General features: G+C 52.2%; 1 protein-coding gene across 3 annotated transcripts; it reads left to right on the plus strand.

Moving 5' to 3' along the window:
* Positions 1–40: 40 nt before the first annotated feature.
* Positions 41–23513, plus strand: MFNG (MFNG O-fucosylpeptide 3-beta-N-acetylglucosaminyltransferase). Of its 3 annotated transcripts, none has more exons than XM_064283580.1 (8): positions 41–498; positions 10113–10161; positions 10524–10626; positions 11077–11230; positions 14262–14347; positions 16884–17049; positions 19057–19142; positions 21292–23026. In XM_064283580.1, the coding sequence occupies exons 1-8, from the start codon at positions 244–246 to the stop codon at positions 21596–21598; spliced, it is 1206 nt and encodes a 401-aa protein (XP_064139650.1). In that variant the 5' UTR covers positions 41–243; the 3' UTR covers positions 21599–23026. The 3 variants fall into 3 exon arrangements, with proteins under 3 accessions (XP_064139650.1, XP_003419826.1, XP_064139651.1); XM_003419778.4 differs by having other exon boundaries at positions 21260–21445; XM_064283581.1 differs by lacking the exon at positions 41–498 and adding an exon at positions 2589–2855 and having other exon boundaries at positions 21292–23513.
* Positions 23514–27627: the final 4114 nt, after the last annotated feature.

The following is a 27627-nucleotide window of genomic DNA, read 5'->3' on the forward strand; positions in this document are numbered from 1 at the left end:
CCCCGCCCCTCGGGCTGCTCTGGGGCAGGGGCGGGGCCAGGCAGCCCCAGAGCCGGCAGCGGAGGCCAAGGGAGCAGGTGGAGGCTGGTGGCTGGCCGGCTGCATGGCTCAGCCTCAGGGTTCAGAGCACCAGCCCCCTGGTCGCCCTTCCCGGCCTGCCTCTGATGCCGGCCAGACTTTGGCCTCTGCCAGGGCCCCCGCCTGAGCAGCCCCCCTTCCTGCCCGTCTGGAATTTTGGGGCTGATGCAGCGCCGGCTCCTCCAGGGCCTGGCTGGAGCCCTTCTGACCCTCCTATGCATGGGGCTCCTGTCCCTGCGGTACCACCCGAGCCTGTCCCCCCAGGGGGTGCAGGTGACCCCTGAGCCTCGCCCACTGAGACCTGGACCCCCTGAGCTGCAGATGCGGGACATCTTCATCGCCATCAAGACTACCCAGGCCTTCCACCACTCGCGCCTGGAGCTGCTGCTCGACACGTGGGTCTCCAGGACCAGGGAGCAGGTGACGAGTAGGGGACTGGAGCCCTGGGAGTGACCCTTGGCCTGAGGGGCTCATGGAGGCCTTTCCCCTGGGCTGGGGTCCTTGGCGACCTTGGCTACCTGCCCCATCTGGGCTCACCTTCCCACTCCTCCCCCATCCCCAGCCTCTGTGCCATGGCCAGCAGCTCCTCAGGCCAGGGCTCCGACTCTTTCAGGGGCCAGACTGGGCCCCCGCCCTGGGCCCTTGGGTTACTCCTGGGGGTACCCTCTATTCCCACTCCTGCCCAGCCTGGCCCAGCCTGGCACCGGGGACAGCAGTGGATGCCGTGCCGCTGGGCCGAGGCTGCCGAGGAGTCCGACCCCGAGCTGGAGGGGGAGCCCCCAGTCCTTTCAGGCATGCTGGCAGCCCTGCCCCCACACCTCTGCTGCCCAGGCTGTGCCAGAGGAGCTGACATCTCCCCTCCTGTGCTCACTTCCTGTGGGGCTGTTGCTGAGGGAGGAGAGGAGGGCGTGTGTGCTGTGCTAGTGGTAACTGAGGCAGTGGTGGGCACAGGGTGGGGGGCTGGAGGCCTGGCACGTGGATTGTGTGTGTGTGAGTATATGTGTGAGTATGTGTGAGATTGTGAGTGTGTGTGAGTGTGAGCATGTGCGAGTATGTGTGTGTGTATGAGTGTGAGTGTGAGCCTGTGTGTGTATGTGAGTGTGTATATAAGTGTGTGTGCTCATGTGCATGGAGCCAAAGTGTCAGTGTTAGGTGTGCTATGACAAGAAGCGTGTGGCTTATGCCTTTCAGGGGAGGCAGCTTTCACAGCAGAGTCTCCTCTACCCTTCCCGTCCCCACACCCACTACCTTCCTTAAGCAAAGTCAGCAATCTGGGGGCATTGGGGGCCATCTCTGGGGGAGGGGGAGGGGTGGATTTACACACACACACACACACACACACACACACTGTCCCCCACTTGGGCAGCTGGCTCAGTGGGAGAAAGTGACTGAGCCATCCGGGGGAGCTGGGGGCTTCTGAGAGACTACAGAGAGAGGGAGGTGGTGCCCGGAATTGGTCAGGCCCCCTGGCACCCCCTAGCACCCTAGATTAATCCTTTCCCAGCAGGGGCCCCAGACACCCCTGGCTCTTTCCTGGGGCCCCACAGAGCTTCTCAAGCCAGGGAGGTTCTGGTTCCGCCCGCGGAAGCTGCAGAGCCTGGCCCTTCCCACAGACCTTCCTGTTTATGCCTCTGAGCCTGTGTGTACCCGGGAGCGTGGCCTCATGTGGTCCAAGGCCCTTTCCTGTCTGGTCTAGCCCTGGCCCCAGATGAGGAAACTGAGGCCAGAGAGGAGGACACACTCTCCAGAGTACCCCAGGAGGCCTGAGTGGGACCAGGCCCCCACCTGCTGGGTCTCTTCCCTCTCTGCTAGGGCTTGGGAGCCCAGAGCTGCCCGGGTGCCTGGGCTACAGGGGAGGGCCCTTGGGCCCGCAGCCTGGGCAGCTGGGCTGGCAGGACTAGGCCTGCCGGGGAGAGGCAAACTCCGAGCCCTTTCTGTGCCCCTCCCCCAGCCCCTGCTCAGACCCACCTGATCAAGGCTCCCTCTGTCCCATCTCCCCCTGCCCATCTGGCAGGGTGTGTGAAGTGGGGTGTAGGGCCTTGGTTAGGACTCCATCCCAGTCCCCCACCCCCTGTGCCATCCAGATGCCAAACAGTCAGCCAGGGGGGTACCTGCCAGCTGCTCAGGATCTGTTGTTGTTGGGTGCTGTTGAGTCGATTCTGACTTATAGCAACCCTATATGACAGGGTAGAACTGCCCCATAGGGTTTTCTAGACTGTAATCTTTACGGGGAGCAGAACGACAGGACTTTCTCCCTTGGAGCCGCTGGTAGGTTAGAACTGCCGACCTTTCGGTTAACAGTTGAGTGCTTAACGATTGTGCCACCTGGGCTCCTACTAGGAGGCTGCACATCTGACACAACACTCTATTTAATCTCCCCGACAACCCCAAGTGGTAGGTAATGCTAATCCCATTTTACAGGTGAGGAAACTGAGGCTTGGCAAGATTGAGCAGAAGGAGGAGATGAATCCAGTCATTGGATCCAGGACAAGGGGCAGAGTCTAGAAACCCTGTTCTTTAAGGCATATTTGAAAGAAGAGAGGATTCGCAGATGGAAGAAGAGATGGGGGGGACAGCGACACCCGTGCTCGCCATCCCATCTGGGCTCCCTTTGGTTTGTCTCTCTCTGGGACTTTGGTCAAGGCCCTCAGTTTCTCCATCTACACACAGTACTCGAGGGTCTTGGGCCTCTCTCAGCTCTGCCATCGGGAGCGGGCCTGAGCTGGTTAACTCCCACACTGGCGCCCTCACAGGCTGGTTAAGGGCAGCAGTGGCAGGTGGGTCTTTGTGGCAGCAGTCTTGGGCTCGTGTGTGGCTTTTGTCTCCAGAGGAGGGGGTGGGCTGGGAGGCGTGTTTTCTGCTCGAGGGGGGTAGGCGGCAGCCCCATAGCTCTCCTTCTCCGTAGCAGATGGTCTCAGGCTACCCCCTCCCCTGCCCCCAGCGGGCTGCCTGCCCCTTTGTTTTCCCGCTGCCTCTGAGGGTTTAACCATTTTCAGGGCCCCTCCTTAAGCAAAACAAACGCAGCTCTGGGCTCCATGCCGCACGCACCCACCTCAGGGTTCCCAGGGATGGAAATCACCAGCCTCAAGTGCCTCCTTGCCCTCCGTCTCTACACCCACCTCCCCTCACACGACTTCCCACTTATTTATTCCATCTACTCAGTTCTTCATTGGCAAGGGTTCCCTGGCCCACGTGGCCTGTACCCTGCACTTAAGAGGGCTCCACGGTTTGGTGGCAAAAGTTCGCCAGGGAATCGGGCAAGAAAGGTCTGACTTAAGTTTTACAGGATCCTTCAGGGGCTGTGTTGAAAACAGACTTGTGGTGGGGGGAGGTGACAATGGTGGGTTGGACCGTGGGGTGGTGAGAAGAGGGGGCACCCTGAATAATCTGAAGGTTGGGGCAACAGAATTTGCTGATGAAGTGGTTTGAGGTGAGAGAAAGGGAGGTGCCATGGGCGGGTGACTTCAAGATTCGGGATGTTGGAGCTGCCACCTGCCGAGATGGGGAAGACCGGGGAGGGGAGGCCAGAGCGAATGCCTGCACAGTGGGACTTGAGCCTGGAGCTCAGGGGTGAGGCTGGGGCTGGAGGCGTCAGTGTGGGAGGCCCTGGCTTATTGGTGGTGCTTGAAGCTGGGAGACGGGATGGCATCACCAGAGGAGGCGGGGCCCAATATTTTCCCCCATAGAAATCCAGGGACCCCAGTGTTAGCTAAAGCCGACAGTGGGAGACAGACCCGAGGGGAGAGGGACTCAGAAGGTGGACACAGCCAGGCCTACCAGAGGGGTGCCAGGACAGGAGGCGAATCAGACCAGGTCTGTGCCCTCCAGGATGTCACCAGTTGGTGGAGAGACCAAGAAATAAATTTCCATACCTGAGTAGTTTCTGTTCGTAAGAGGAACAGGAAACTGGGGAGCATATGGGAGGGGCCCCTAAGGCAGCCCAAAGAGTATTAGGGAAGGCTTCCTGGAGGAAGTGATGCCTGAGCTGAGATGGGGAGGTAGTGTTCTAGGAAGAAGGTGCAGCATGTGCAAAGGCTCCCCACCCCACCCCCAGGGTTGGGAGGAGTGTGTGGCATGTTTGGGGAACTGAAAGACCTTCCAGCTAAGAGAAGCCCCAGCCAGGGGTGGGGCAGGAAATGATAAAATGAGGCTGAGCAGGCAGCAGGTGCTACTACCATGATGGCTCTCACTGGCCACACTTAGGAGGCTGGATTTTATCCCAAAGACAGTAGGGTGGTGGGTAGTAGGATGGCAGTAGCGATAACTTTATTCCAAAGTTAGCGGGTTGATGGCTGGTGTGGGTGTTGTATGACTGATCCTGACGGGAAAGCAGACCTGAGGGCATAAGGCAAGGTTTTGCAATAACCTCGCAAGAGGGAATAGTGGCTTAGAAGAAAGCCCAGGGCCATTTTTTCTCTTTCCTTTTTTTATTGTTGCTGAGAACATACACCAATTCAACAATTTCTACACGTATAATTCAGTTACATTGATTGTATTTTTCAAGTTGCACAACCCTTCTCACCCTCCTTTTCCTAATTGTTCCTCCCCACTAACAAACTCACTGCTTCCAAGCTTCCGGTCCAACCTTTTGAGTTGCTGTTGTCGATCTAATCCTACTTTCATAGTTCTTTAAAAGAGCGCGATTCTCAAGGCAAACATTCTTTACTAATTAAGCTTGACTATTGTTTGGTGTAAAGACTTATTTTTGGTTTAAGGTTTGGAGAGTTTCTCAGGGCAATAGTTTCTAGGGCTTTCCCAGCCTCAATGGCTCCAGAAAGCCTGGATTCCATGAGAATTTGAAATTCTATTCCGTATTTCCTCCCCCCAAGCCCCTTTTGATCAAGATTCTTCTATAGGTTCTTTGATCAAAATGTTCAGTGATGGTAGCCGGGCACCATTCAGTTCTTCTGGTCTCATGGCGAAGGAGGCAATTTTCATACAGGCAATCAGCTGCACATTCCCTTTCGTCTTATTCCTTGTTCTCCTTCTCCCACTTTTGTTCCAGGTGCATAGAGACCACTTGCTGTACCTTGAATGGCTGCTTGCAAGCTTTTAAGACCCTAGCCATTACGCAATGAACTAGGAAGCAGAACAGAAGAGCTAAAAATGATATTAGGCCAACTAACTGGGATATCCCATGAGACCATGAACCTAAACCTCTGAACCAAGAAACCAAATCTCTTGAGGTGTTTAGTTTTACATAAGCTGGCCAGGCATTTTGGGGAGACAGGCCTGCTTGCCTTTCATCTTTCCCTATGTCCAGCCCTGGCTCTGGCCTCCTATGCCTCAGTCTCCCCTGATACAAGGAACTGAGCGCTTCACTACCCAACTCTTCCTTGTTTTTTCACACACTCTCTCATTTACTCCCACAGCCACCTTGACCCCCGCCCTCCCTATTTTATAGGTGGATAAACTGAAGCTTCAGACGGGGCTGTTCTGATCCAAAGGGCTGATTCCTGGAAAGAAGGGAGGGGTTTGTGGATGAGCACAGAGGGGCACTGCAGCTGGAGGCTCTGAGCTTGGAGGGAGGACAGGGGTAGTCCATAGGTGTGACCTGAGCGGGAGATGGGGGAGCCGAGGAGCTTTAAACAGTTGGAAAGGCTTCCCATTGGTCTTCACTTGGATGGGGTTCAAAACTGTCTTGTCTTAGGGCCAGGGGCAGCACTTGATGTGCTCAGGGATGAGAGGATCTGTGTGGGCACCAAGAGGCTCTGTGCATGCTAGAATGGGTGTCGTACAGTCTTGGGCCCGGCACGTCTCTGTCTTTATGTTTTTCTTCTCCGTCTCTCTCCCCTGCTCCCTCTCAACCATCAGGCCCTCATCTCTGAGGGGTAAGAGTTACCCAAATGGTGATCATTTCTACACTACTGAGATGACATGATTTTTGCTGTTTCTATACACCTCTTGTCCTATGTTACTGTCACTTAACAACAGGCTGATCCAGGTTAGAGCAGGGGCTTTGGTGCTGAATGGCCTGGGTTTGAACCCCAGCTCTGCCACTGACTAGCTGTGTGACCTTAGGCAAGTCACTTTGCCTCTCTGGGTCTCTGTTTTCTCAGCTGTACAAGGAGGATGAAAAAATCTAGAACATGTAAAAAGCACTTAACCACCAAGCCTGACACATAAGACTCATTCCATAGTCTCTGGAGAAGGACATCAAGCTTGGCAGAGTACAGGGTCAGCGGAAAAGAGGAAGACCCTCAACTAGGTGGATTGACACAGTGTCTGCAACAATGGGCTTAAGCATAACAATGATTGTGAGGATGGCACAGGACCGGGCAGTGTTTCGTTCTGTTGTGCATAGGATCACTGAGTCAAAGCCAACTTGACGGCACCTAACAACAACAACAACATAGTTACTATTATTATTTTTCTTTAAAGCAACTTACTTGCTTAATTTCAAGGAGAAGCACTATGTCATTAGTGTGATTTCTCTAATCCTCAATAACATAAATATATAACTTGAATTTAAAAACACTTGTGTGTGACCAACCTAAGGCTGTTTCAAGTGTCGTAAGTCTTACATGACTGCTCTATGAGCTTCCTGGGGCTGCTGTGACAGATCACCCCCCTCCTACGTGCCTCTAATCTGCCAGCAGTGGTGTGGCTGGGGTTGGTGTCACCCAGTGCGGTAACTCCTGGTGCTACCCCTCCTATCCCTCTCCCCTCGCCCGTCACCGCTGTGGACCTCCCCACATAATAGACCATACAGAATCCTTAATAATTTTTTTTTTTTTATACTAATCAGGGCTGGATTAAGGCATGTGAGGGCCCTAAACATTGATAATCTGTAGTGCCCCCTCCTCTGCTTACTCACACATTTGAATGGGATATGTGACCTGGTGGCGTAGTGGTTAAGTGCTGTGGCTGCTAACCAAAAGGTCGGCAGTTCAAATCCACCAGGCTCTCCTTGGAAACTCTATGGGGCAGTTCTACTCTGTCCTATAGGGTCGCTATGAGTCAGAATTGACTTGAAGGCAATGGGTTTGGTTTTTTTTAATGTGACTTAGATATATACACGTGCATGTGTGTGTGTGTATGTCTTAGCTATCTGTGATGTAACTTCTTTTTAAATGGAACTATAGTATTATTGACTGAATTTGAAAGTGGTATATGCCACTTTAGAGGAATGAGATAAACTGGATTATAAAATTTTTAGTGGATGCGGGGTGCCAAGATTTTTACTGTATGCCACATTTTCTGCAAAAAGATTATTCCACATAGTCTACAACAAAGAAAATGAGTCAGTGAACTTAGCTGTTTCAACAATCAATGTAAAATTCTGTTGATCTCCCACAGCAAAAAATTGACTCTCACCAGTTTTGCTCTAAACGGCTCATACGTCAGTTTTGATGCTTGTTTTGCAATAACTGCTATAATTATAAATGAACAAAAAAAAGAGATGGCATAAAAGAAAAGTCAAAGATCAGGAAACAAATATTACAACAAATTACTCTGTTTTATTTTTAGATCTTTCATCTCTAACATGTTATAATTAGACACATTTCTTTTTGTTCTTCTGCTCTTATATATTCTTCAATGATTTCATCACAGTTTAGCTGCCGAACAGTATCTGTTGTTGTTAGGTGCCGTCGAGTTAGTTCTGACTCATAGTGACCCTATGTACAACAGAATGAAACACTGCCTGGTCCTGTGCCGTCCTCACAACTGCTGTTATGCTTGAGCCCATTGTTGCAGCCACTGTGTCAATCCATCTAGTTGAGGGTCTTCCAGTTTTTCACTGATTCTCTACCAAACATGATGTCCTTCTCCAGGGACTGATCCCTCTGACAACATGTTGAAAGCATGTGAGACAAAGTCTTGCCATCCTTGCTTCTAAGGAGCATCCTGGTTGTACTTATTCCAAGACAGATTTGTTCGTTCTTTTGGCAGTCTATGGTTTGTTTGATATTCTTCGCCAGCACCATAATTGAAAGGCATCAATTCTTTGGTCTTCCTTATCCATTGTCAAGCTTTTGAATGCTTACAAGGCGATTGAAAACACCATGGCTTAGGTCAGGTTTGCTTTAGTCTTCAGGGTGACGTCTTTGCTTTTTAACACTTTAAAAAGGTCTTTTGCAACAGATTTGCCCAAAGCAATGCGTCTTTTGATTTCTTGACTGATGCTTCCATGGGTGTTGATTGTGGATCCAAGTAAAATGAAATCCTTGACAACTCCAGTCTTTTCTCCGTTGCTCATTGGTCCAGTTGCGAGGATTTTTGTTATCTTTATGTTGAGGTGTAATCCATACTGAAGGCTGTGGTCTTTGATCTTCATCAGCAAGTGTTTCAAGTCCTCTTCACTTTCAGCAAGCAAGCTTGTGTCATCTGCATAATGCAGGTTGTTAATGAGCCTTCCTCCAATCCTGATGCCCTGTTCTTCTTCATATAGTCCATCTTCTAGAATTATTTGCTCAGCATGCAGATTGAGTAGGTATGGTGAAAGAATACAGCCCTGACATGTACCTTTCCTGACTTTAAACCACGCGGTAACCCCTTGTTCTCTTCAAACGACTGCCTCTTGCTCTATGTACAGGTTCCTCATGAGTACAATTAAGTGTTCTGTAATTCCCATTCTTTGCAATGTTATCCATAGTTTGTTATGATCCACACAGTCGAATGCCTTTGCACAGTCAATAAAACACAGGTGAATATTCTTCTGGTGTTCTCTGCTTTCAGCCAGAATCCATCTGACATCAGCAGTGATATCCATGGTTCCACGTCCTCTTCTGAATCCAGCTTGAATTTCTGGCAGTTCCCTGTCGATATACTGCTGCAGCTGTTTTTGAATGATCTTCAGCAAAATTTTACTTGCATGTCATATTAATGATATTGTTCAATAATTTCCGCTTTCAGTTGGATCACCTTTTTTGGAATAGGCATAAATATGGATTTCTTCTAGTCGGTTGGCCAGATAGCTGTCTTCCAAATTTCTTGGCATAGACAAGCGAGTACTTCCAAAGCTGCTTCCATTTGTTGAAACAGCTCAACTGGTATTCTGTCAATTCCTGGAGCCTTGTTTTTTGCCAATGCTTTCAGGGCAGCGTGGACATCTTCCTTCAGTGCCATCGGTTCCTGAGCATATGCACCTCCTGAAATTTCAGGAACAATGTCTACTTCCATATGTGATCATGATAATGAATCAAGTCTTTCTTGAATGATTGCTGCACTCTGAGGGTTTTTGAGTCCCTTTAGGGATGGAAATGAGTGTTCTGTTGTGCAGTTGGTGATCATTAAAGTTAGGAATATGCGTCAAGCAATTTCAACAGTGGGAAATACGCATTGTATTTTATCTTCTATTATGGAATCCTACATGCCTACCTGAGTAAAATTTGTCTTCCTGGAAACCGTATGAGGCGGTTCTACTCTATCCTATAGGGTTGCTATGAGCCAGAATCAACTCTACCGCACACAACAACAGCAACAATGTGCGTGTATATGTGATCGTGGACGGTTGCGAAACTGATGGGGTTTCGCAACCGACTAGAAGAAATCCATATTTATGCCTATTCCAAAAAAAGGTGATCCAACTGAACGCGGAAATTATTGAACTATATCATTAATATGACATGCAAGTAAAATTTTGCTGAAGATCATTCAAAAACAGCTGCAGCAGTATATCGACAGGGAACTGCCAGAAACAGAGTGTGTGGGTGAGTGTGTGTTGTGAGGGAGGGACAGAAGAGGGTGTGGCTCTGCCAAGGATGTGTGAACACAGCTGGACCCTGTGGTGCAGGTCCGTGGAGGGGATGGGTGTGTGTGAGATGAATGGGAAGTGTAGACTGTGATGATGTGTGGCTATAAAAGCTGGGATGTGTGTGTGCTCCGTGGGAGGGGGTAGCGGAGGAGATTACATGATCCTAAAGGAGTGTGTGACCATGAGAGGGATGTGCGCGCATCAGTGAGGAGGATGGCAGTCTGCTGGGTGTCCACCTGGACAGGCAGTTCTTCAGGGACTTGGCCGTGGGGGGTGTGGTTGGCTCTGGGGCTGCCCTTGGCAGACCTGAGTCCTGACGCCTCGGTTTCCTCCCCAGACGTTTGTCTTCACCGACAGCCCAGATGAAAGCATCCAGGAAAGACTGGGTAACTAATTGCCTAGCCTGGGTGGGGTGCCTGTGCCCTGGCCTGGGAATTCCTGGGAACAGGACTATACCTTTGGCATGTGGGGATTCCTCTTTGCTAAGGAGGGGAGCAGGTTTCTTCCCTGGAAACAGAGTGTGGGTGTGGGGAGGGGCTGTGCTGGACAAGGCCCAGTCTACTGTTGATTAACTCTGTGGTCCTAACAATGGCAGCCTTCCCTGGGCCTCACTTTCCCCACCTGTAAAACGGGAGTGGGTGGGCTGCTCCAGGTTCTTCGAGGCCAAGTCCTGCTGTGCATTCTCATGGTGTGCAGGGCACTGGGGAGGAGCCTGGCAGGGACCCCTGACCCCTACTCACTTCTCCAGGACCCCATCTTGTGGTTACCAACTGCTCCGCAGAACACAGCCACCCAGCCCTGTCCTGCAAGATGGCTGCTGAATTCGATGCCTTCTTGGCCAGTGGGCTGAGGTGAGTGCTCTTGGGTCTCTGGGGACAGGAGTTGCCTTTGCCTCAGGCCAGCTTCTGAGTGGGGTGTCTTGTCAAAAAGTGAAGTGGTCTAGGCCCAGTGAGTGTAATTATGTAGGGGCTGACTCCTGGGGGCTGACTCTCCCCATCCACCCACCCACCTGGCAGGCAGTGCTCAGTGGGCTGGTCAGTCCATCTGGCTTCAAATCCGGCCACTCATTGGCTGTGTGGCCTTGGGCTAATGTCTTAAGCTCTCTGAGTCTTGGTCCTCACCTGTTATGTGAGCACACCTTCTTAACGAGCTTACATGAGATGTTGCTTGGTGCCTTCGATGTCACACTCTCCCTCCCTCTCCTCTCCCCACCTCCACCCTGAGGACGGGGGACCCGGTGTGGGGGCCCTTCGACCCCAGGAACGCTCCTAGGCTCATCGTCCCCTCTTCCATTTCTTCAGGTGGTTCTGCCATGTGGATGATGACAACTACGTGAACCCACGGGCGCTGCTGCAGCTGCTGGCCACCTTCTCACCAGCCCACAACGTCTACGTGGGCAGACCCAGCTTGAACCGGCCTATCCATGCCTCAGAGCCTCAGCCCCGCAACCGCACGGTCAGTCTCTCCCTTCTTCCTTTGCCCAATGACTGCTGGGTCTGGGTGAGGCCAATCCCAGGGGTGGGGCGGGAATGGAGAGAGCTGGGTTCTGGGCTTCAGATCAGGCCCCATCCCTTTCAAACCTGTGTCTTTGGGCCGGTGGCTTTGCCTCTTTGAGCCTCATTCTCCTCCTCTGTGAAATGGGGAGATTGCGATCACGCAGGTAAGGCACAAGCTGGTGCATGGGAGGGCCTCAGTCACCGGGGAGTAGGAGTGTGCCTTAGTTACACAGCAAGCATGAGGCTGAGCTGGGGCGTCCTGACCCCACGGCAGGGCCCCTCGACACCTGGTTTCATCATGTGGCTGTACACAAACCCATTGCAGTGGAGCCCTTAACCGCTGTGGCTGTACTGGTTGTTAAAATGCTGGAGTCCTTTGGGGTCACATGGTAGGTCCCCACTGCCCTGAGTCTCTGGTATGCCCCTCCCCTGGGTCCCCACCTCCAGACATCTCCAACAAAAGAGTTAACAGCTGGCACCACGGCCCCCCGCTCACTCCCCACCAACTCCAGCTCCAGACTTGGACGGACACTAATTAGAGTTACCAGATTTAGAAAACAAACAAAATGCCAGGACACCCAGTTAAATTTGACTTTCAGATAAACAACAAGCATGCCCCAAATAGGGTGACTATGAGTCAGAATTGAATAGAGGGCGATGGTTTTTTTTTTTTTGGTTTATGCCCCAAATATACCTGGTTTCCTCTGCCCCCAGGATCTACCAGGCTGCAGGCCTTGGGTGGCCCAGGCTCCTAGGCTTCGTTGGCCCCATGGAAAAGGCAGATCAGAGGATTTCCGCTCCAGAGGCTGTGCCCCGAGGCTAGGGCCCTCTGTGGAGCTCCCCCTCCCTGCCCAGGCCACCATCTGCTCCAATGGGGAAACCAGGAGCTGAAAACACAAAGCCTTAGTTTTCAGAAGCGAATCAGCTTTTGAGCCCTAAGTAGTGTTCTCCTGGGCCCTGGGACACTGCCCTGGGTGTGGAGGCAGGAATGTGTGTGAGCTAATTCCAGTGAGCAGGGGTCCCCCAGTCTCCCACACCCCCTCGCCCTTGACCTTCACCTCTGCTTGAGCAGTTTGCCTTAGACGTTGGGAACACCACTCTGGAGCCGGAGTCCCTGGGTTCATTCTCTGGGTTCACACCTGGCCCTGCCACCTCCTGGCTTCCTGCCCATGAGCGAAGTCACCTAACCTCCTTGGGCCTCAGTTTCCTCATATGTTAAACAAGGCTGCTAACAGTCCCCACTGCACAGGGTGGTTGTGAGCATCAAGGAAAGAATTAAATGAGGTAATCTCTCAGGTGCTTGGAACAGGAGGTGGCGCCATGACACTAGTAAGTGTTAGCCATCAGTATCTGCCTCCGCCCACTGTGCATTTCTGAGCAGACTTTCCTTTGCTGGCTCAGCGCCCTGCTGAGCACACTCAGGCCTGTCCCCACAACGTGCCCCAATGCCTTCTTGGCACATACGCCCCCAGTGGGATCCCAGGACACTGTTCCTTGGAGTGTGGCAGAACCCTAGCATGTCTGGGCTGGTTCAGACTCTGGGGTCCCCTGGGGTGGACTCTCTGAGCCTCGGTCGCCTTTTCTGCAAAGTGGGGCTCAAGAGGACTGGTGGATCACAGTACCAATGTGCAGGAACCTGTCTGGCATGGAGACGGAAAATGAGAGAAGGCAGGCCCAGCCCTTAGCATAGGGCATGGCACCATCACTGCTCAGGATTAGGCGTTTATATCCCTACTGTCATTGCTATTACTACAACTACCTGGGAGCTGAAATCACTCATTAAACAAGCATTTATTGGGCACCTTCTTTGTGTTAGGTCCTCAAGGGACCCCCTAATTCTGCCTTGCTGAGTCCTGTCCTTTCTCTAAAAGGGCAGAGTTTCCAGAAGTCAGCTAATAGAGGTCTGTAGGAGGGGGACACCTCCAGGCAGGGGAACCATCAGATTTCAGAACCAGAGCCGAGGTTTGTACTACTAGCTCTGAGGCTCAGAGAGGGGAAGTGACTTCCTCAAGGTTACACAGCTATGTAGCAGTGGTGGAGGAAGGGTTCCTAATGCCCTGCTTCTCTCACGGTTGCATCGTGGGGGATAACTCAGCCCAATGCAACATGCTTTGGTTAAGTACCAACTGTATACTTGGGAGAAGATAACTGTAGGAAACTTGTTAGACCGAGAGATGGTGCACCTGAAAAGGGTAAAACATTTCCCAAAAGCCTTAGAGAGATTCATGGGTGAATTCATGGGTCCTCACAGAATGGGAGGGAGGGGAAGAAGTCTTGGGGTGTGGTGATGCTGGGCGGACCCGAAAGAGATGCTATAGGTTCATGTGATTGAGTTGGCTTCATGGACTCAGAGGCCTGCCCCTCTCTCTCTTTATTCCCTGAGAAGCCTCATCCCCTCCTTTTGCGGAAGAGCTTTCTTAGTCCCAGGGATTAGGGGTGGTGGGGGCTGATGTAGGTGGTGTCAGGACTAGAGCTTCTTCTCCAGAGTTGGCATATAGATCTCAGGAAAGGGCTCTGGTTGGCCAGTGCAAGTCAAGTGCCCATCGCTGAACCAATCACTGGAATAGGGGGTGGAGCTTTACGATTAGCCACTCTTGGGGCACCTGACCACCCCTGTGGCCTCAGGGGGGTGGGCACTGTGTTTGGCAGGCCCTTCGGAACTGCAGCGAGTGAGGTAGAGACCTCTCCCAGGGAAAGGAGGGAAGGCGTGCTGGGTGGACAAAAATGACACCTGTCTCCTTTAACCAGAATCCAGAAAGATTTGGGTCTTATTGATGTCCCTGTACTCTTAATTAGCTATGTGACTGTGGGCCTTGGTTTTCTTATCTATAAAATGGGCATAATGATGCCAGGCTGTAGTGAGAATCTAGTGAGATATGAAATTAAGAGCTTTTGAGCCAGGCTGGTGGGGGTGAGGGGCAGCCTGGCTGTCACCTCAGTCCACCCGCACCCCTAGGCTCTCCCTGCACCTTGATCCTCCTCTCCCCCAGAGGCTGGTACAGTTCTGGTTTGCCACTGGGGGCGCTGGCTTCTGCATCAACCGCAAACTGGCTTTGAAGATGGCCCCGTGGGCCAGGTAAGCAGAGACCCATGGGTGGGAGGGTGGGAGGGTGGGGCAGGGGCAGCTGCTGCTGCTGTGTGTGTGTGAGTGCGTGGCCAGGAGCAAGCTCAGAAGAAACTGCCCCTCACTGGTTCTGTTGCAGAGCCAGACCTGGGGGTTAGTGGTGAGCAGGCCTCCTGCCACCCCTGCTTCAGGTGGCTTGCCGCCTAAGACCCCCTGTCACACACAGGCGAGTCACGTAATCTCCAGAGCCTCAGTCCCCTCATCTGTAAAATGGACCTGTCACTAGGACAGCAGAGGTTGATGTAAGGGTTCAATGAGAAAATGTCTGGGCTGGCGCCTAGGTAGGTGGCAGGCAAGCATTAGGACCTGTTTACACCTCTCTTCTGACCTGCAGTGCACAGGAGGGGAGGTCAGACCACATGTGGGGCACTCAGGGGAGGGAGAAGGGCCTCCTGGTGGGGAGCGCTGGAAGGCTTCCTGGAAGAGGTGGCATTTGAGCTGGGAGAGCACTGAACTTCTGTTCTTTGAGGGCCTCAGATGAGGGACTCCTAGGGGAAGTGGGAACCATCAGTAGGGAATACTGGGGGGTACTGGTGTTCTGAGAGGAAGTGGCAAAGGGCTGGCCTCTGCCTGGGCAGGTTGTTATTGTTATTAACAACAGTATCAGTGGTCACTATCCTGTTTTAAGGGTGGACTCTGAGCCAGGCCTTGTGTTCTCCTAGAGTTTCGTGGGACCCAGGGAGGAAGGTGGTATTAGCTTACTGTGTATAGCTGAGGAAACTGAGGCACTGGGAGGTGAAGCAAGTGACTGATCCAAGGTCACTCAAGCTCTGGGTTTGGCTCCAAGATCTTCGTGCTTCACTCACCATCCTGCCTCGCCCAGCCCTGAATGAGAAGGGATCTCCAGGGAAGGTTCGTACTCGGGGCCGGAGTGGGCATATTTTCCTAGGGTATGTCCACAGCACGCGTGTGCACATGACCAGGGGTCATTCCTGTGCCTGGGGTGCCCCCATCCGGGCTCCTGCCCACTCTACGTTACCTTTGTGTGAATTAGAAAAGGGAGCCCCCTCTGGGTGGGTGAAGGGGCCCTGTTAGCACAGTAGTTGAGCGCTCAGCTGCTAACTGAAAGGTCGGCGGTTCGAACCCACCCAGCAGCCCCGCAGGAGAACGGACCTGGTGTTCTGCTCCTGTAAAGATCACAGCCTGCGAAACCATATGGGACAGTTCCACTCTGTCCTATAGTTCAATAGGAGTCAGAATTGACTTGACAGCACCCAGCAACAACTGGGCAGGTACAACCTGAGAGCACCCAGCCTGCGGAGTAGAGTCGGGGCTGGGATTCTGCTTCCACTCACCCCCTCAGCCAGGCATCTTGTGCAGGCGGCAGCCTGCCCAACCATACCAGGCGGCCCTGACTCCAGGGGCATGATGAGGTATGTACAGCCCAGTGATGTCCTTGCCTAGAACCCTGGGCCTCCCTCCCTCTGACACCTGGCCAACTCCAGCTCATCCTGTAAGACTCCATTTCCTCCAGGAAGCCTGCCTCATCCTCCCTGTATCCCACAGGCTGAGTGCTTCCCTCTGACTTACACCAGTCTCGCTCTGACATAGTTGCTCATGTATCTGTCTCTCCCTGGAATGGGATCTGCTGTTGAGGGCAGGTTGCATTTCTTTCTTGTTATGGATTGAATTGTGTCCCTCCAAAATGTGTATCAACTTGCCTAGGCCGTGATTCCCAGTATTGTGTTGTTGTCTACAATTTTGTGATCTGTTGTGATTATCCTATGTGTTGTAAATCCTAACCTCTATGATGTTAATGAAGCAGGGTTAGAGCCAATTATATTAATGAGGCAGGACTCAATCTACAGTATTAGGTTGTGTTTTGAGTCAGTCTCTTTTGAGGTATAAAAGAGAGAATTGAGCAGAGAGGAGAGGGACCTCATTACCACCAAGCAAGAAGGGCCAGAAGTGGTGTGTGTCCTTTGGACCCTGAGTCCCTGCGCTGAGAAACTCTGGGACCAGGGAAAGATTGATGACAAGGACCTTCCCCCAGAGCTGACAGAGAGAAAGCCTTCCCCTGGAGCTGGTACCCTAAATTCGGACTTCTAGCCTCCTAAATTGTGAGAGAATAAATTTCTCTTTGTTAAAGCCATCCACGTGTGGTTTTTCTGTTATAGCAGCCCTGGGTAACTAAGACATTTCTCATCCCTTCTCTGTATTCTCAGCCCTAGTACAGTATCTGGCACCCCAGTAGATGCTCAACTATGAATGAATGAATGAGTGAAAAGAAAGGGAGAGAAGGAAAGAATTCATTTATAAGGGGCTTCACCTTGCCATTCTTCCACTTAATCCACACAACACTGTGAGGGCAGGGCCATTTCACAGATGGTGAAACTGAGGCTTCTGAGGTCACACGGTACGTGGGAGGCAGATGCTGGAACCAGCCTTCTGCTCTCCTGGCTGTCCCTGGGGAGGGCCTTCTGGGAGTGGGGAGGACTCCGGGTGTCGAGGGCCTGGACCAGTGACCGCAGCATCCTCTCTCCCACAGTGGCCCCCGCTTTGTGGACACATCCGCCCTCATCCGGCTGCCCGATGACTGCACTGTGGGCTATATTGTCGAGTGCAAGCTGGGCGGCCGCCTACAACCTAGCCCCCTCTTCCACTCCCACCTGGAGACCCTGCAGCTGCTCGGAGTGGCCCAGCTCCCAGAGCAGGTGAGCTGGCCTCGGGGTAGGCAGAGATGGGGCAAGGGCTGTAAGGCCAGGTGCCCCCAAAGGAACATGGGATCTCTCCTGACCCTCCTTCCTAGTGTTTGAAATCAACCTGGAAGCCTAGACTGTGAGGCCTGGGCCATCCCCTGTGGCTGGGGAAACAGGCCCAGGGTGACACTCCTCTAACCCACAAGGGCTCCAGCATTTATGATGCGAAAATTCTATGATCTGGTTCCCAAATGCCAGCTGGAAGGACCTACACAGACAGATGAAACCTGTCTTCAAGCTCCCACTATCCTGTTCCCCCACCTTGTGTCCCTCCTCCACCTTTCCACCCCCCCCCCAACATCCCTCTTGGCCAGCCCAGCCCCCTAAGGGCCCAGGGCAGCCCTGTCTGGCATTTCCCATGGGTAGGGTCTCCTTCGTTAAAGCTTACCTGTCCACTGCTCCCTGTTTTTCATTTGAACCCCGGTGTTACTTGGGAAACTGTCGTGAATGGAGACTCTCAGACATAATGTTAGGTGGGGGAGGAATGGGGCCCCATCCCACCACCTGGCAGGTGCTTGTGGGTAAACCTGGGCCTGCCTTGCAGATGCTGCCCTTGAACTCATGGGTTCCAGCCCCATAGATGGGCCTGACTGGGAGGCCCCTGAGGTCTTCTGCCAAACTGTTTGAGTCAGAACCCTTTCGGTTGCAAGTGATAGAAACTCAATATAGACCGCTTAACGAAAAAGGAAGTGTATCTGTTCAAATAACTGAGCAGCTGAGGGCTTGGCTTCCTAGGTCGGCTGGGTCTAGTTGCTCAGTTGGCATCCTGGGACTCTGTCTCCTCTTTGTGAATTCTCCTCTATGATGACCTCGTCCCCAGGCAGGTCACCCCTGGTATTGGCAAGGTGGCAGCCCCAGATTTTCACCCTAACTGTGGGAAGAGCATCTTCCTTCCCCAGATCCCAGGGTTGGTACTCATTGGTCTGATGGCCCAGCTTGGGCCACATGACCTGCCCTCTACAGACTGGAATCAGTGTTGATTGGCCAGGCCTGGAACTGGGGTGCAGGTCGGTCCCATTAGGACCACAGAACCTGAGAGAGAGGCTTGAGCCAGGAATGAAGCAGATGCTGGGAAGCCAAAATCAGGACATCCTAACAGGGTTTCTGACACCCGTCATGCTAGGCACCTTGTGGGAGCCTGACTTCCAACGCCCTCATGAAGTTGCTACTAACTTTATCCCCATTTTACAGATGAGAAAACTGAGGCCCAGGGAGCTGAGCTAACCGTGGCACACAGCTAATACAGGGCAGAAGAGGATTTGAACCCTGGCTGGGTGGCCTCTAAGCCCCCAGTCTTTAATTGCTTCGCTCTACTTGAGGTCATCATCCCACCTTCATTGTAGAGCAGAGGAACCTGGGGCTTGGGGTGGAGAGGGCTTTGCCAAGGCCCTCCGTGAGTAGCAGAAAACCTCAGTTCTAGTCCATGTGCATAACTTACTGGGAAGGTGACTTCTCTGAGCCTCAGTTTCCTAATCTGTAGAATGAGGGTGGAGCCCTGGTGGCACAGTAGTTAAGAACTTGGATGCTAATCAAAAGGTCAGCAGTTCGAATCTACCAGTCGCTCCTTAGAAACCCTATGGGGGCAGTTCTACCCTGTCCTATGGGGTCGCTATGGGTTGGAATGGACTCGACGGCGAGTTTGGCTGTTTTGGTTTAGGATGAGGGTGTTGTCCCAGCCTCCCAGGTAACCTGAACTGCTGGGGAAGCGAATGGGATTATGGGCATGAAAGTGCTCCACAAGCAGTACAGCACCAATGGGTGGGCTTTTAGTGAAGCCCCTCTTGCTAGTGGTAGAATTTCAGGCACAGAAGCAGGCTGGAGAAGAGGGCCGTTTTCTGTGCCTTTCAAAATGTCTTCTGTGCCTTCTCTTCCTGTGCCAAATGCTGCCCCCTAGTGGGCAGTGGAGATCCTGGTGGGACAGCCCGGCAACACTGACCCTCTTCTCGCTTTCTGTCTGTTCAGGTCACCCTCAGCTATGGTGTCTTTGAGGGGAAACTCAATGTCATTAAGCTGCCGGGTCCCTTCTCTCCTGAGGAGGACCCCTCCAGGTGGGTCTGGGGGCTGAATCTATGGGATAGGAGGAGTGGGGGCTGATTGGGGCATCCAAAGATGGGTAAGCTGGGGGGAGGGAGCACAGAGCTGGGGGTACTGAGAGTGGATCTCAGTTCCTCTCTGCCGCTGGCTTGCTGTGTGACCGTGGGCAAGTGTCTTGACCTCTGTGGGCCTCAGTTTCCCCATTTGAACACAAGGAGGCTGGGTGTCCTGGATCTGAAGGGCTCTCCCAGCCCTGATCCTCTGGGATTCTTCAGGAGCTGCCAGAAGGCTGAAAGGTCTTCATTGATGCTCTAGTGGTGGGACTTCAGGCACTGCTGGCAATTTTTATTTTATGTTTTTTAGGCTCTTTGGTTTTTGGTATTCATCGACAGTTCTTGGTGGGTAGGGGTTGGAATGGGGGCTAAAAGTTACCCAGCACCTTCCAATTCTGGCCCAAATCAGGCCACAGGGAGACTGGGGGCTGCTCAACTCAGCCCCTAGCTAGTATAGAGAAGTCTTAGAGCACAACCTGTGACCCCCAGTGTCCTCTCCTCCTCACCCTGCTGCTGGCCAGCTGCGGCTTGTGCTTCTTGTGGGGTGGGGTGGTGGAGTGTGGAGGACTGGAGGGGGAACATGATTTCTGAGCTCAACAGTTCAACTCCGAAACAGATGCTCGATCCCCTCCCAGCATCTCTGCTGAGCCACGCGCTGCCTTCAGCTTGCATGCCTCCAGCCACGGGGAGCTCCTCCTTCCATGGCACTCTTCCGTCTCTGGGTGACCTGATTGTCCCACCATCCCTGTACTCCCATTCCTGCCCCTGTCAGTGAGGGCCTGGGAGTGAGGCCAGGAGCCCTGATCCTGCCATTAGAGGCAGGGAGGCGAAGGTGGGGGAGGCGAGGGAATGAGCTTGGGCCCATCTGAGAGACAGTGACTTGTCCAGAGAAGGTGCAGGGGGACGAGGGACTTGAGACACTGTCGTTAAGGAGGGGGTGGGGGGAGAGTAGCAAAGTATACATAGATATGGGTGATATAGGTACTGGTATAGACATGTGCCAGGAAGGGGAAGCGCAGGCCATTGGGGAAAGTGTAAGAACAGACTGGGGATGGAGGCTGCTGAAGGGAGGTCTCTCTGAGAGGACATGTACTGAGAGGACATGTAGGATGAGACCTGAAGGAGTTAACCAGAAGAGGGGAGGGTTGACAGCTCCAGCAGAGCACAGCCTGTGTAAAGGCAGCAAGGCGCTCAAAGAAGTAAGGGAAGCCAGTGTGACGGGAATGACATCGCGCTGGGTTGGGGAGGTGGCAGGCAACCTCCCCAACACCTTATAGGATTTGTCAGGACTTTGGATTTATTCTGAAGTGTGTAACCCCTGGGGCGGGGAGGGGGGGACCAGGACCCTCTTCTGAAGCCCTGTAGAGTTTTCTGTCCTGGGGTAGAGGGCTCACAACTCTTTTCAGGGTCCCAGGGGCCAGGGATGAATTGACCAATTTGGACATTATAAGGAGTCAGAGTTTGGTTCAATATAAGGAAAAAAATTTTCAAAATTCCACAATAAAAGGAGCTGCCTTCTAATGGGGTGAGCGCCCTGTCAGTGGAGGTATGCAAGCTATGGCTGTACCGCCAAGAGGTTTAAGAATTAATGTTAAATTCCCACCAAGCCTGAAGATTCTAGGATCCATAAGTTCCTGCCTAATTGGACTGGAGTCAGCTGGTGGCTTTGATACGTGTTGTCAGGCAGTCTGGCCTCAGCTGAGTTCTCTTCATGGCTTCTCTGGCCTGGAAGTTTCTCTAAACCAGCGTTCTCAACTGGGGCTGATTTTGCCCCCCACCCCCCACCCCCCACCCTGGGTAACATTTGGCAATGTCTGGAGACTTGATTGTCACAGTGCGGGGTGGGGGTGGGGGGACAGGAGAAGACTACTAGTATCTAGTGGGTAGCTGCCAAAGATGGATCCTACAATGCAAAGGACATCCCTCACAACGAGTGACTGTTCAGCCCAGAATGTCAGTAGTGCTGAGGCGGAGAAACCCTGCTCTGCACCATCTCTGTGACGTGCTCCCCTCTAGGAACCCTGGGGGTGCAGGTAGGAATGGGGTGACCATCTTGTTCATTTCTGGTCTCTTCACAGGTTTCGTTCCCTCCATTGTCTCCTCTTCCCAGATACGCCCTGGTGTCCACAGCTGGTGGCCCGATGACGCTGACCTGTTGGGCAAAGGTTGGGCTGAGGCCTCTGGTTGTCCTTCTGCCTCTGAAGGCAGCCCTGGGGGCCCCTGGAAAGTGCTCTGTGTTGGCTGTCACAGGAAGCCTCCAGGTGGTGGGCAGGCCCCGGATCTGGATGGTGGCTGGTGTTAGAGGCATCCCAGGCCCCTGGGAAGTGGGTCGGGTGGCCCAGGGACAGGGTGGTCCAGGTGAGGGCCAGAGAAACCCCAGGGACTGGCCTTCCACCGGCCTTGGACAGCTGAACTAGACAAAGCTGAGGAGGGTATTTGAGCTGGTATGAAACTCAGGGGTCCTTAACCCTCAGAGAATGATGAGAGCCCCTAGGTGGGGCCTGGCACCAGCCCAGGCTCTGTTTTCTCAGGCATTACCTTGGGGTTCAAACCTTGGGCCGCCTAGCCCTGGCGGCCCTGGCCAAATCTCCAACCACTGAGGGACCCTGGGTGGAATAAACGTAAAGTCCAGGATCTGCAGCAGGTACTGTTGTTCCTACGCCCTGCTCACGGCCCCCATCCCTGGCTAACAGAACCCAGTTTTGTCTGAAGCCTCAACATGCCCAGGCCCAGATGATGGACCATAATGGTTCCCAGCCAATCATGATGATTGTTTTGCTCACTGTCCTAGCTTCCCTTGCTGTTAAGGGCTACCATGTGACCCAGCTATGGCCAGTATGAACTAAGCAAAGTCAAGAGAGGCTTCTGGGAAAGGTTTTGCAGTCCCATACCCCATCTTATTGATGTGAATGTGGATACAATGGCTGGATCTGAGACAGTCACTTTGCCACCATGAAGGAAAGGCCAAGATAAGCATCCACAGCTGCCCCCTCTAGCTTCTGATTCTGTAAGAAAATTAAACTTTTATTTGTTTAAGCCTCTCTTGGTCAGGTTTTCTGTTATAGGCAGCCAAAGTGCTCTTGACTGGGGCAGGGTCTTTGATCTATCTGTCGTGGTGGCTCTTTTACGGAAGAGTATATGAGACACTGTTGGTGTTGATGCAGGCTCCGCAGTTAGACCGCCCTGCTCTACCCTCTCTGGCTCTATGACCCTGGACAGGCCACTTGATCTCTCTGGTCTGTTTTCCCATTTTACAGACGAGAAAAAGGATATTTACCTCCCGGGTTGATATGTAGATGAAATGATACAGGACACAGCACAGAGTCTGGGGAGGAGAAAGGAAGGGCTCAGTGAATGGTGGCTGTGATTTGTGTGTGTGTGTGTGTGTGTGTGTGTTACGGCATGTCAGGGTGTGTGAGGGTGTACATGGATGTGTGGGTGGCGTGTACCCTTTTACACATGTATGTGCATAAGGACATGTGTGCAGCATATGTATGCTCTTGTGCCCAAGTGTCACACATGTGTGCATGAGGTACACACGTTAGTGTGTGTGCGCGCCATTAGGTGTTGGTGTGCTGGAAGTTGTTCTTCCTTTTCTCTGACCTCAGGGCCTGGGTTGGGGGCTCAGAGAATCAGGGGAGGCAGAGTAGAGACTCAGAGCTGAGGGACTCAGCCTCAGGCATAGATAAAGCGGTGATTTGATGGCCAAAGTAGGTACTCAATACCACAGGTGTCCTGAGAGTACTGGGGTCCACAGAGATTGGGTGAGTGAATGAAAGTGACTGGTGAAATTTCAGGCATGGTGGCACGTAAGTGGGGGAAGGTCAGAGATAAGAAGTCTTTTCTTCCCATCGTGCCCAGTCATGTTGGGAGTTAGGGTCACGGTAGGACTCTGGGGTGGGGGAAGAGGGAGGAAAGATCCTGAGCCATGGGTCGGGGGACTCCGACCAGGCAGGTCAGAATCGTCACCCAGGCTCCTTTGGACCAGAAGCCTTGTCAAAACAAGGACCCACTGAGCGCCAGAGCCTTAGCCCTGGTTTTCTGGGAAGAAGCTTGAGGCCCAGAGAGGGACGGCCATGTGCTGTGGTCACACAGTGAGCCAGGTGCTGAGCAGGGCTGTTTGGGCTCTTCCGGAGCCTCCTTTCCTTCTGGGCTGACCTGAGGCTGGTTTTGTGGGATGCAAGCTGAGTGGGGGCGGTCTGGGTCTGGCCGGCAGCCTGGCGGAGGACAGACGAAGTGGTGCTTCATGGCTGCTGTCCTCCCCACCCGCATGTGGAAGTTCTGCTTTTAGAAGGAGCAGCAGATTTTCGGGTTGTTCCCAGATCCTGAGGGTGTGATGGGAACAGGACTGGGCCATCTGCTGCCTCCATTGTCCCAGAAGAGCTGGGGGTGGTGGTGGTGGCAGGAGGGGCAGAGTGAGCAGGATCAGAATTAGGATGAAGGGAGGGGGGTTCTGGGGTTTAACCCTTTGTGTGTCTATGTGGGAGGTTGTGAAGCTGCCTGTGCCCTGTGCTGAGGGGCACAGAGGTGGGGCAGGGGAAGGGGAGGGGCAAGATCTGTTAGCCCTGTCTTGGGCTTGCTCTGCCTTGGGGCAAGTACTTGCCCTCAGCTCCTCACCTGTAGCTGGGCTGCCAAGCCCTGCCAGCCCATCCCAGGGTGCTGTGGCTGTGAAAAATGGAGGGCTGTGTGGGTGGCCACAGGTCCCTGGGTGGCACAAGCAGTTTGTGATGGGCTGCTGATCTAAAGGTTGGCAGTTCGAACCCACCCAATGGTGCCGTGGATGGAAGGCCTTCCGTGAAGATTATAGCCAAGAAAACCCTATGGAGCACTTCTACTCCGTAACACATGGGGTCGCTATGAGTTGGAATCGACTTAATGCATACGGGTTTGATTTTGGTGTGGATGGCCACTGACCTTTGAGCTGGGCAGCTGAGAGTGGGCCCCTGTGCTAAGGAAGGGCGAGGAATGGCTGAGGGGTGGGAGCCCTGGCCTGGGACAGGCACTGGAAGGAGCTTGGAGATATTCCACAGGAATCTGCGCCCCTCCATCTAGCCCCCACCCTAGCAGAGATTGAGCAGGTGGTCAGTATGAGCCTCCCTTGTCCTGGCCCATGGCAGCTCCTGTCATCTTTCTACCCAGCAACTTGTTAATTGATGCATCTTAATTGATGCACCGTTACCTGCTGTGAGTGAGCCAGGCCTTGTATAGTCAAGGGATGGACACCACACTGGGAGGCAGGAGGCGAAGTTTCTCCGAGTTGCCCTGCTGTAGGTATACCTCAATACAAATAGAAACAAAAGTCTATGTTATTAAGTGCATACGGGGTATTGGGTACTGTTCTAAGCACCTTACACAAATTAGCTCATCCAATCCTCACCCATTCGAGGCATGTACTATTATGATTCCCATTTTACAGTTTAGGAAACTGAGGCACAGAGGGGGAAGAAGTGCCTTTGTTCCACGTTGTGGGCTCCTAGGTGCCAGAGCCCAGGTTCTGGCTCTACAGGGGTCACCTCAATGTGGGATGACTTTGAAGGGTCAAAGAGGCCACCAGGCCTGGGCTCCTTTCTCTCCCCCCTTCAGGCTCTGTACTCTTGGGCAGATGACTTCCCTTGTCACTGGTCTCATCTGTCAGGCAGGCACAGTGACTCCGAGGAAGATACTGTGAGGCTTTGTGATGCCGCACAGAAGCTCCTGGTGCAGAGTAGTTGCTCAATAAGTAATACCCCCTTTGTTCTCTGACCTCAATGTTCTCAGCCGTAAAAGGGGGTGGGACAGGTGCTGGAGTCACTGTCATGGCCACTCCACCACCCAAGGCCCAGCCACTGCCACCCTTGCCTGGATTATGGCAGGAGCCTCCTTAGGGACCCCCACGCTCCCCTCAGCCCCTCACCCCCTATGCCACTGGCTCTGAGCATGCTGGTCTCCTTGCTTCCCCTGGCATGTGTCTGGTTCTTTGCCTGCACCAGCTCTTCGCTCTCTTTGCAATGCACTCTCCCCCTGCTTGGTTGGTGTCTCAGTTCCCTAGTGCTGCAGTAACATACCACAAGGGGGTGGCTTTCAAGAACAGAAATGTATTTCTCACAGTTCTGAGGCTAAAAGTCCAAGGCACTGATCACTGGCTTCAGCTGTGTTGATTCCTTCCTTGGTAGTCCGGGGTGTTCCTTGGGTCCTTGGCTTGTAGACGATTCCCAAATGGGGCCTTCTTCCCCATAGTGTGTGTGTCTCTGTGTCTGATCTACTCTTTTTGTAACTCAGAAGTGATTAGATTTAGAACCCATCCTACTAGGACATGATCTAATTAACACAACAAAGAAAATCCTATTTCCAAACAGGATTACATCCACAGGTATAGGGGTTAGGATTCCAACACATTTTAGGGGGACGCAATTTAATCTGTAACAGTTGGCTTGTTCTTGTCAAGCTCCAGTGTCACCTCCTAGGGAGGCCCTCCCTGATCACCCATTCATAAAGTAGCCACCTTGTCACTGTCAGCCGCTTCACCCTGCCGTAACTCTCTGCATAAGCCTTCCCTTCCCGGATATGCCTCTTGCTCATGTGTTTGCTTCCTTGTGTATTTATTTGTTGTCTCTCCCCACCAGAATGTTGGCTCCATGATCCTAAGGACTGTGTTGGTTCTATTCACTGCAGTTCACCCCTAGGACTTAGTAGATGCTCAACAAGTATTTGTGGTATGATTAGAAAAATGAGTGAGTAGGTTTCTTAGATTTCTTCCAGCTCTGACTGTCTGTGTTTTAAGATTATTTGAAAAGCGCTAAAACTATTGGATAAGATGGCAGGGGGCTTTATCCTGAAGGGTCAGGCTGGTGACACCAGAACCCACTGGTTATTTTTAGCATCACCCAAAAGGGAAAGCCCAATATTAAGTGCCTTTTTATATGGTGATATGATGCGATGGGAAGGACACAGCACCACCCAGGAAGTCTGTCTGCCAAAATAATGGAATCCACATCAGATCAATTCTCTGGATCTAAATACTAGTTACAGGAAATACAGGGAACAGCGGAACATGTTGAATGACACCATGAGTGAGTGTTCAACCCATCAAATCAAGACTGGGGAAAATGCTACATGACAAATGATATGGTTTTTTCAACCAGTAAAATGGCCTAAAAAAAGAAGGGAGGAGGGACTCTTAGAGATTAGAAGAGACTTAAGAGATGTATCACCAAATGCAATGTACGGACCTTGGTTAGATCCTGATTCAAATTAGGTAGCTGCCATCAAGTCGGCTCTGACTTATGGTGGCCTTATGTACAACAGAACAAAATATTGCCTGTTCCTGTGCCATTGTCATGGTCACTGGCATGTCTGAATCCATCATTGCAGCTATTGTGCCAATCCTTCTCACCAAGGATCTCCCTTGCCCTCAACGGCCCTCTTCTTCACCAAAATTGGCATCCTCCTCTAGCAATTGATGTGTCCAAAGCAAGTAAGACAACGTTCCATCATGATTTACAAGGTTTTCATGGGCTAATTTTCAGAAAAAGAGGAAGACCTTCAGTAAGATGGGTTGACACAGTGGCTGCAACAATGGGCTTAAGCATAACGATTGTGAGGATGGCGCAGGACCTGGCAGTGTTTCGTTCTGTTGTGCATAGGGTCGCTGTGAGTCAAAACTGACTCGACGGCACCTAACAATAGCAACAACAATTTTCAGAAGTAGATCACGAGGTCTTTCTTCCTACTCTGTCTTAGCCTGGAAGCTCTGCTGAAACTTGTCCACCATGGGTGACCCTGCTGGTATTTGAATTACTGGTGGCATAGCTTCCGGAATGCCAAAACACAAAAGCCACCACAGTATAACAAATTGATTCAAATTAATAGACCCTAGAAAGACATTTTTGAAAAAAATGAGCACATTTGAATATGGACTAGGTATTGGATGATACTCAGGAATTGTTATTTTTTTATGTATGATAATGGCATTGAGATTATTTCTGTAAAGATTCCTATCTGCGAGAGACACATTCTCAAATTTATGGGTAAAATGATATGTCTGGAATTTTCTTTAAAAAAATGATTGGGTAAGGGATTAAATAACAGAAAAATGTGGGCAGTTGTTCAACCTGAGAGATAGGTACATTGTGTTATTCTTTCTACTTTTGTGTGTGTTGGAAAATTTCCATAATAAAAAGTAAAATTAAATAAGTAAAAGAGGGGTTGTGAATATTCTGTTTTGTTGGCTGTGGCTCTTCCTCTCCCCTCCGTTTCCTGCCCTCCTCACTATGCCCCATATTCAGGCCCAGAGAACATCTGTTTTCATCTGGCACAACTGTCCTGGCTTCCCTTCCTGTTCTCCCCAAACACCCAGATAAGGAGAGGCAGACCTTGACTGAAGGCTGGCCCCTGCCTGACTTGCATTTGGCCTGTTGCCTGGTTTCCTTGAGGCCCACCCCGATTTCTTTTGATCCTGCGTACTGTC

Source organism: Loxodonta africana, chromosome 4, assembly GCF_030014295.1.
Source record: "Loxodonta africana isolate mLoxAfr1 chromosome 4, mLoxAfr1.hap2, whole genome shotgun sequence".
NCBI classification, from domain to species: domain Eukaryota; kingdom Metazoa; phylum Chordata; class Mammalia; order Proboscidea; family Elephantidae; genus Loxodonta; species Loxodonta africana.